A 9,094-nucleotide genomic window follows, 5' to 3' on the forward strand; every position below is an offset into this window, starting at 1 on the left:
TTCGGTGCTCTGCGGTTTTCTAGTCTGCGAATGGTTAAGCGACACACACATGTTTTTTCATTCTCTTTTTTACCACGTGAGAGGTTGGGAAGGAGAACATCTGGGCGACGGATATTACACGCACTAAAAACACACGCGAGTAAGCGCTGCGACATATTATAGACACAGTGTACTATCAACTGATTCGGCAAGATGTACGATGACAATGCAAATAATGAGACACGAAAATAAAAAGACATACACATTATGTATAACGTTGCGTATTTTATTTTCTCTCGATCTTATTTCTGACTTATATTATTTTATACGAATCCTGAAGACATCCGTTATAATCTTGAATTGAGAGAGAAAGATTATAGCACTATACTATGTATTTTTTATTCATTATCTAGATGACGATTCATTTATAATAATATATATAAATTGTTATACTCTCTTTTAATATATATCTGCTTTGTTACGAGATTATTGATCTTTATCTTTTTATATCTATTTTATAATATTTTTAATTATTAACAAAAACTAAGTCTTCTAAAATCGTCTGGCTTTCTAATTTATGATAAATAATAATAAATTTATTATTAAATAAATATTTATTTTAAGAATATATTATTAATATAAAAAACATAACGTAAAATAAAATTTATGCCAAAAATCATATTTTAGGGTTAAAAATACGAAATAAAAAATACAACTTATATCATATAATTGGAAAGAAGAAGATGCGAATCAGAATTGATGCACGTTTTTAGGATATATTTTTTAATGCATATTTTTATTTTTACTAATAACAGTAAGTTTAGTATTTTTTTATTTTTTTCTATATTTTTTTTAATTTCCGTAGAGTGAAAATTTAAAAAAAAATTATTTTATAAATATATATGTAACAGATATTCTTATTCATTTATTATTAACACAGTTAATATAAATGCACTTGTGTACCGAGAATCGTATTTCAGTAATACAAGCAAACATGGGCATAAAAAAGCCTATATATAATATAAATTTTATTTGGATCAAACACAAACATATGTTTTTTCTTACAAATTCGTGATTATATTAATATATAGTTTATTGAGTAAAAGAATATTTTTATAAAATCAATGAGATTACATCCATGTACATTATAATCGACGACATTTAAACATTTATTATATATAATATTATAATTTATAATATTCAAACCATGCTGTTCTATGTATTAATTCTTAAATTATATATAAAATTTTAATACAAATAATTATATTTATATTAATAAATATAATATTAGCACTAGCAACAAATTATTTACACAAACCAAAATTGTATTTGGTAAATGAATGGAATCTGATCTTGACATATTTGAGCAAAAATATATTGGCGACATATTTATGCGAGGAAAGATAAGTATGTATAGCTCTATGTACGATACTCTATAGCATACTCTATTGCAATTTATACTTTGTTTTACAATGAATAAAAATTATTATTTATTATCGTTGTTCGGAAGACAATTTAGAACAAAGGACGGTAGATATATTGTGTTAATAAGTAATCATTTAAATGGAGAGACATATTGTAGATTATTATCAAAAATAGAGTTTATAAAAAATAGAGAGCTTCTCGAAATCAAACTTATGCTTTAGGCAACGAACATAAGTTTGATCACATTTTCACGAGTGTAAATCGGCGTTTAATATATTTATACATATTCCCATTATATATATATAAATACCAAAAATAACATACCTTACTTTTTGTAAATTGCTTAAAAAATAGAATAGCGATATACAATATGTATGCACCTTATCTCACAGCTCACGATTGGTAGGATTTAGTCGTGAGTGCGCGTATTTATGCTTATTTTCATTTTCATTGCGCGTAAAATATCTTTTATAGTATAAATATAAGCTTATATAAGCAGCTTGCACACAGCTTGCGTTTTATTTTTCTCTTAAATATTAAAACAAATTGGCTATTCGACTATTCTGATTTTCGAAGTACATGAAGTCCTGAAACATCGAAGAATATAAACATGTTAGATGTATAACATAATTATATATCGTATTTATATATTACTATCTTTTATAATTTTAATATTTTTTTCTTTACGTGATATACAATATTTAATTCATTTTTCCCTCTTTGTATTTTTCTTTCAAATAATCGATCGTTTGTGGTATTCTAAGTGATACTCACTATAAGAAGACACGCTCCTAGTAGCACGGCCTTTATATTTACGTCGAGATCGCGCGGGAAATTAATGCCAAACATATCAGAAACGGTAAAAAACTCTTGAGCAAAACCGCTCCATTGCTTCTGGATCTTGCCGACGCGATGCTTTCCATCTATGGATTTGACCTGCAGATTTAATCAGATTCGAAGGATCTTAATTTTTTTTGTACAACTTTAGTCGCAGATTTCATTATAATCAAATACTTGCTAAATATATATTCGCAAATATTGTATCTGTTATTCCTTATCATTCATTGAGAATCTTGATTCTATAAGTTTTTAAAATCTTTTAATTGTTTTAATTGTAGACAAAACTATATTCAATATATAATAATAATAATAATAATAATAATAAAATATAATTAATTTTTTATAAATAAGAATAATGTTCACTGTTGCTCGATATTTCGCGAATAAATAGACAGTATGACGTCTGTTGTTACCACGCTATATTTCAAGATCAAGTTTTCAATATAGAATAAAATTGTTAACTTTTTATATAATCTATAATCTATATTATAGAAATTAATGATTTTCATTAACATTAATTTATTGTTATTATTCATTCATTATTAGATTTTACATAAATCATTCATATCATCATATATTTAATATTACGTTCCTCTATCAATATTGATTTACTTAATTATTTATATTAATTATAATTATATATTATAATTATAGAGAAAATCAAAGAAAAAAGAAACTAGGATTATCTTTTAAATTAATTTAATTAAGTATTATTATTATTTTAAGTGGCAAGTTATCCATTATTTCTACTGACATTTATTTATTATTTTTATTAATAGAAATTATAGGATTAAAGACACAAATTTCATAAAGAAAAAAATAAAGTTAACGATTAATTAAAATTTTCGTGAGTTTACAAACAATTAAAGAACACAAAATAGAATTTGAAATGTTGCAATACCTTAAAATCTACTTGAACGCAGAAACGGATAATTGGTCCCTTTATCATTAATATCGGTTGGCCGGATGCATTGCGAATATAAAATATCGGTCGCCAGAGACTCCATTCTTGAGTAATGCTGCCTAGCAGAGTGTTTCCTGAATAAACCTCTAAAACCTATACAATTATTTATTATTATTTCCCGAATACACCTCCAAGATAATTTCAATCGTCTGTTAATCAAACACTAGTTATAACAAGAAATAAATCAATTATTTATTTTTTAAATTAAATATTCTAATAATTAAATTTTTTAATTAAATTTATCAACAATCTGAAATTTTTTTTATTTGAAGAATGAATATAAAGATTGGACAGGAAATCGACATTGTCGTTTTCTCTTTAAAACGTATTGATCGGTTTCTTTGGCGGTGCGGGCGAACTTTTGTCAATGGTAACGCTGGCAGATGGCTTGCACGTGTGAAGAAACTTTGGCATACACAGACAACAGTAGTTCTCATTTCGCTTCTATACCTTGCTTTTAGATTTATTATTATCGTTATCTCTAATATTATCTTTCTCCTATTTATATCTGAGAATTTTATAGATAGGCTTGAGAGATCAACCATGATTTTTATATTCAAAGTTTTCTTAAAATTTTTAAAATATTTAATCTAAAAATTTGCTGTCATGAATAATAACAACCGATCTTTTTTTAAAAGAAAAATTGATTTCAAATTATTATTTCCATTACTTTTTTTATTTACACTTTAGGATTAAAAAATATCTAAAAATAAATTTCAAGAGCCATCAATAAATTTATATTGTACAATACATAAATTTATAAATAATAACCAAATTTTATTCTTTCTTTGATAAATGTTACTGTTTTCGCAAAAATTAATAATAATAATTGTAATTGTATTCTAATAATCCAAGATTTCAAATTGATTGTCGTAAATGATAGCAAACCAGTTGACTTTTCGTAGAAAGACAAGATTTGTTTGAGTAAACTACCTGTAAATAGCAGGGACAGCAGCAACTGTCGCATCTAAAGGGACGAATCATATGCAGGACCTCCCGCCGATCTCGATCGAAGATGCTGAATTCGCAAGAGCGATACCTGCCCAAGCACAATCGCCAACAAATGTTCGATTCTTCGGCCACATAAAACACTGGTTCGCCGCGGATGTCCGTAACAGTGTACCTATTTTTAGTCTCCCACCCGGTAAAAGCTGCAATCCGAAGAGATATGACGCGAAAAATGTATATATAATATAATATTATAAAATATAAAACATGTAATACATAATACGTAGTTAGTAATATATTTTTTTCACTGGCGATAAATGATTAAAAAATAAAATATTATCTATGTAACGATTGTGTATTATATTGAATATGATTTTCCGTAAATATTTTTCTCAGAATGAAAATATAATAATTCAATTGTACATATAATAATTATTTATGTTAATTATACATATAAATATAAAAAAATCTATTGCTATCGCTAGAAGTAAATACATGTGTGGTTCCGTTTACTCGAAGAGTTAATCGTAAATGTTATTCTCGATGAGTTTCGCGGATCTCGAATACATGTACTCACGCTCGTAAAGAAGAATTATTTTATTTTTATCTCTTAATAAAGCCGAGTGCTCACCTTGAAGCAACTCAATTTTCTGGTTCACGAAAAGGTAATCAAGCTCCATAAGGTATTGCAAGCCGGGTGGATATATCGTACTCGGCAGCAGCCAGCCACCTGAAAGAGTGACGCTCGATTAGCGATAATGTTGACCTACTATCCATTATTTGTAAATAACAATACTTGACATAAATCTTTTAAGATCCGAGAAATGTATAAATAGTCATATAAGTATAATAAATAAATTTATAAAGTCAATTCGGATAAAATATATTATCCGTATGTAACTTGTATTTATTTTTTGTCGTATTAGGTAAATGAAATGATAAAAATGATAAAAGATCTAATAATATTTTTGATAGGTTTATGAGTTTTATTCGAATAATGAGATTAATTGTCATTGATTATAGCAATGTATACAGAACGGGGTTTGCGATAGATGCATGACAAATGCGCGAAATGCGTGTATATACACGAAAAAAAATGCACCTTTGTTCCTCTTCCGTAAGAAATCTGGCGTAGCCCTTCCTCTTGGATTTGTAATATCGTGCCATCATACTTTGGAAGGCAGTTCTCAGCCGTCTACGAATCCATTCTACTTTGATTTTCCACGAAGATTCGAAATATTCGGATTCCATCGTATAAGACGCCGCGTATTCGCTTATCGAAATCGTAATTGAAATATTTATCTATCGCTATTATTATAGAAATTTTATTATCGCGTCTAATTATCACTATTACCATACAATTGGACGCTATGTAATTAAAGATCGAGCACAAGTAATTATCCGGAATAACATTTATCCCAAAATCACTGGTCCAATATAACGTCAGTAACTGCAGAGACTTTCGTTCAAGATTCTCGCTACTATTATTTTTCTCTATAAAATAGATTTCAGTTTTCCTTTAGTTCAATTCTGGCCACTGTTATTAATATTTTTGTTGTCCGAATTCAAAACTCGCGATTAACGTCATTTTTCGAAATTTCTTGCCACCTTGCCATCCATCATTCCCGATCGCGATTGTTATAATCTCGCGAAAATAATTGTTACTCCGATCCGAGACGTCTCCCAGCAGCGTTTGCGACTTATCAGAATTTATTTTACAGTTTTCTCCATCCTCGTTAAAGCGCGCAGAAGATAAAACTTTTCCACGGTACTCTCGTTTCTCTCTATTTTTCATTTATCATTTAGAAGATAAACACACGAAAAACAACGCGTCACTAGAGTTACGTCGCGAAGATCTATAAGACGGGATCGATACAATCCCTTTGATTGTTGAAATTCACATAAAGAAAATCTAAGATCTATTTAATTTTCAAAGATTTTTCGTTAACTGGACAATTCGAACAATTCATATGACATAATCAATTTCGCATAATTTCGATTTTTCCCTTTCACTTTCTTTCTTTCCCTCTTCTCTTGATCTCTCTCAGCCAGACAGGTAAGAGGCAAACAAAATACTAATGGCGTCGAACGATCGTATTATACGACGTGTCACTGCTTATCAGAATATTTCACAGTTTAAACACATACGATAGAATTATCTTTCTATCTTATATCGCCGTAAGCACAACAACACGCGCGGCGAGGGGAACGCAATATACCCGAAGACCGAAAAATTCAGCTCCGTCATTTCAGTTACGAACGATAACGACGAATACGACAGTCTGGATGATGATACACAATGCAGACGACCATTATCTACTTTATACTGATCATCGTTCTCGGCAAACGGTGGCCAACTATTATATTACGCGTACACCGTCCGTAGATCGTACTTTTGCTCCAGTTTGCATGATCGAGACAATGTACGATGCTCGAATTTCACGTGGCAAACCACAATTATAGGACAATATCTGAATTAAGAGATTGCTGATAGAGGACTAAATGTTCTCTTATCAGAATTACTATAATTAAGCGCAATCATGAGACAGATGCGTTCCGAGATAATAGCACGTTTATGACAATTAATAGTATTATGTAATCTTTAATTGAAAATAATATTATACGGATAAAACAATATTTTGCAGAGATATAAATATTTCAAATACATATAAAAACATGAAATATATTGTATATATACATACGACGATCATTTAATCAAGTTTAGATCGACGATAACGCAACAAATAACTAGTATTCTTGCTCCTTAATGTTTTAAGAATTCAAAAGACTATTTTTACGCTAGCTAACTACGATCTTAAAATGACGCCAGGAAATGTTAATCCTGTTAAGCGACGACAAAGAATTGCCGGATCAACTAAATTTTCTTCCTTATCTAGATTCAAAGCAAGGGACGAGAAAAGAGCAGAGAAACGCGATAATCAGGCTAGATTAACTGCTACCGTCGTGTGGTTGACCCTAAATATTAACGTGTTAAGTGAGGAAAATTTTCATTCTCTTACATTTTATTCGGAGTTATATATTGTATATAACGCAGAATTTAATCTGGTAGAAATCAATTAAATATGGTTTTCGAACGATCTAATAAAATCAAGCCACAATTTAATTAAATCCTCAACATACATATAAATCGTAAAATAATAACGTGCATCCGTATAATTCACTTTCTTGCACGTGCTTAAACTTAACTCGGATCTTGAAGTGCCGGAAAAAAATCCTTGAACATCAAGAATAATGTTTGGCTCTTACCTGGTGATAATACTGGCGCATTTGGTTGCAACGGTGCTGTTGCGACCGGTGGCTGCATTCCCACCCCCGATTGCGGGGGATTCGATGCTGGATACTTTTGGTCCTTCATTCTTCCTTTTCCGGCTTACCCTCGTCCCACCCGCGCGAGAAGCAAACAAAACTTTTCAGGTCGACTAGCAGGCTTTCAAAACGGACTGCACCGGAGAATGAAATTATCTGGAAAATTCAAGAAAAGGTAAAAATACCATATATAGGTGAGTCAGAGAAGCGGCAGTGCGTTATGAAACATAGAAAATATTAGATATCTAAAAGACAATATTTTAAATGATAAGAAGAATATAAGATATGAAAAATTACACGAGAATAGAAAAAAATATTTAAAAAATCGGATTATTTCACGCAGGGAAATATTCCGATCTATATAATTTATCTCTATTTAGATGAAGAAAATATAAGTCAAATATAACGATTAATAATGCAAATTATTTATTTTAATTAAGAAGTAATATTAAATCCAATAATAGATTTTTAAACGGAGTTTGTATATATATTGTATAACAGCTTCCTAATAAAGAATTTCGATGGATGTGTAATTGTGTGAACACCTGAAAAATAAAATCTTTATTCTAAAAATAAAATTGAAAAATAGTTGCGTATGCGTCTCTTCTACCGACAGAGAAGATTCATCAAGGAAGTATTAGTTCCCGAACAAGTCAACCGATGACGGAGGCTACTTGTTCATGTACGATAAGACGATACTAATTCGCGTATATGCGCGATACTGTTTACGTTGTTGAAATTATTGCAGGTCATCGTCCCCGCTGCTCGCGGTATTCGCCTCTTGGAGGTCATTGTAACGCAATATATATGCATGTAATACGGGCGTGTATGTATAGGATGCATAAAAGCAACAAGATCTTGCGCGTCGTTGATAAAAACTTTCTCTCTCGTCGTTGATAACCATCCTTTGTTCCGTGATTTTATTACCCCTAATTGGGTAACGGCATAGTCTCTGAGACTGCTGTTTTTCGAAGACTTCCTTGATTGCTTACAGAGACAGAGTTCCATCGTAAATACATCTTTTCATTTAAATGATTCTCTGAAAAGAAGAAATCTTTTTAGTTTCTTTTTATTCCTCTTAATCTGGAATTTTTATCACGTATGATTCGGAGAAATCATTAATCAACAAGGAATCTTAGGATTTTTTTATCCCAATGTTTTACAGAGAGAAAAGAGATATATTAAATATATCTCACTACATTTGTCATATATATTTTTACTTTAGATTCACATTCAATGTTTATTCTTGATAAATATAGTACAGAAAAAAAAAACACAAATTGCTTATATATTATATCACTGTAGAAAAATTAATATTTCTATAATAAATGTATGCCAAAAAATAAGATTTAAAATGTAAAGAAATCAGAATAAGGAAATTTGTGAAATATTCAAAAATTTGAATATATTTAATTGCATTCTTGTGAATCGATCAGTCGTGGGTAGACTTCCACTTAAAAATGAAATCGTTAAGCTGTTATAAGATTTTATTCTAAAGAATCATTGATTATTATGGAATTTATGGTAGACAATCAGAGATTAAATGCTTAAAAACGGGTACAACGACCATTATCGATTTTCGTCTAGTACTCTGCGTTGATACCACTGCTT

General features: G+C 29.8%; 1 protein-coding gene across 1 annotated transcript; it reads right to left on the minus strand.

The window, feature by feature from the left end:
• Positions 1 to 1,105: 1,105 nt before the first annotated feature.
• LOC138937801 (phospholipid scramblase 2) lies at positions 1,106 to 7,835 on the minus strand. The gene is made up of 6 exons (XM_070304436.1): positions 7,424 to 7,835; positions 4,788 to 4,886; positions 4,142 to 4,359; positions 3,146 to 3,301; positions 2,179 to 2,340; positions 1,106 to 1,991 (listed from the first exon to the last, which is right to left on the minus strand). Exons 1-6 carry the CDS (start codon positions 7,530 to 7,532, stop codon positions 1,941 to 1,943), a joined length of 795 nt encoding a protein of 264 aa, XP_070160537.1. The 5' UTR covers positions 7,533 to 7,835; the 3' UTR covers positions 1,106 to 1,940.
• Positions 7,836 to 9,094: the final 1,259 nt, after the last annotated feature.

This window comes from Polyergus mexicanus, unplaced genomic scaffold (assembly GCF_030449975.1).
Source record: "Polyergus mexicanus isolate NDT 795.1 unplaced genomic scaffold, iyPolMexi1.0 SCAF_11, whole genome shotgun sequence".
NCBI lineage: Eukaryota > Metazoa > Arthropoda > Insecta > Hymenoptera > Formicidae > Polyergus > Polyergus mexicanus.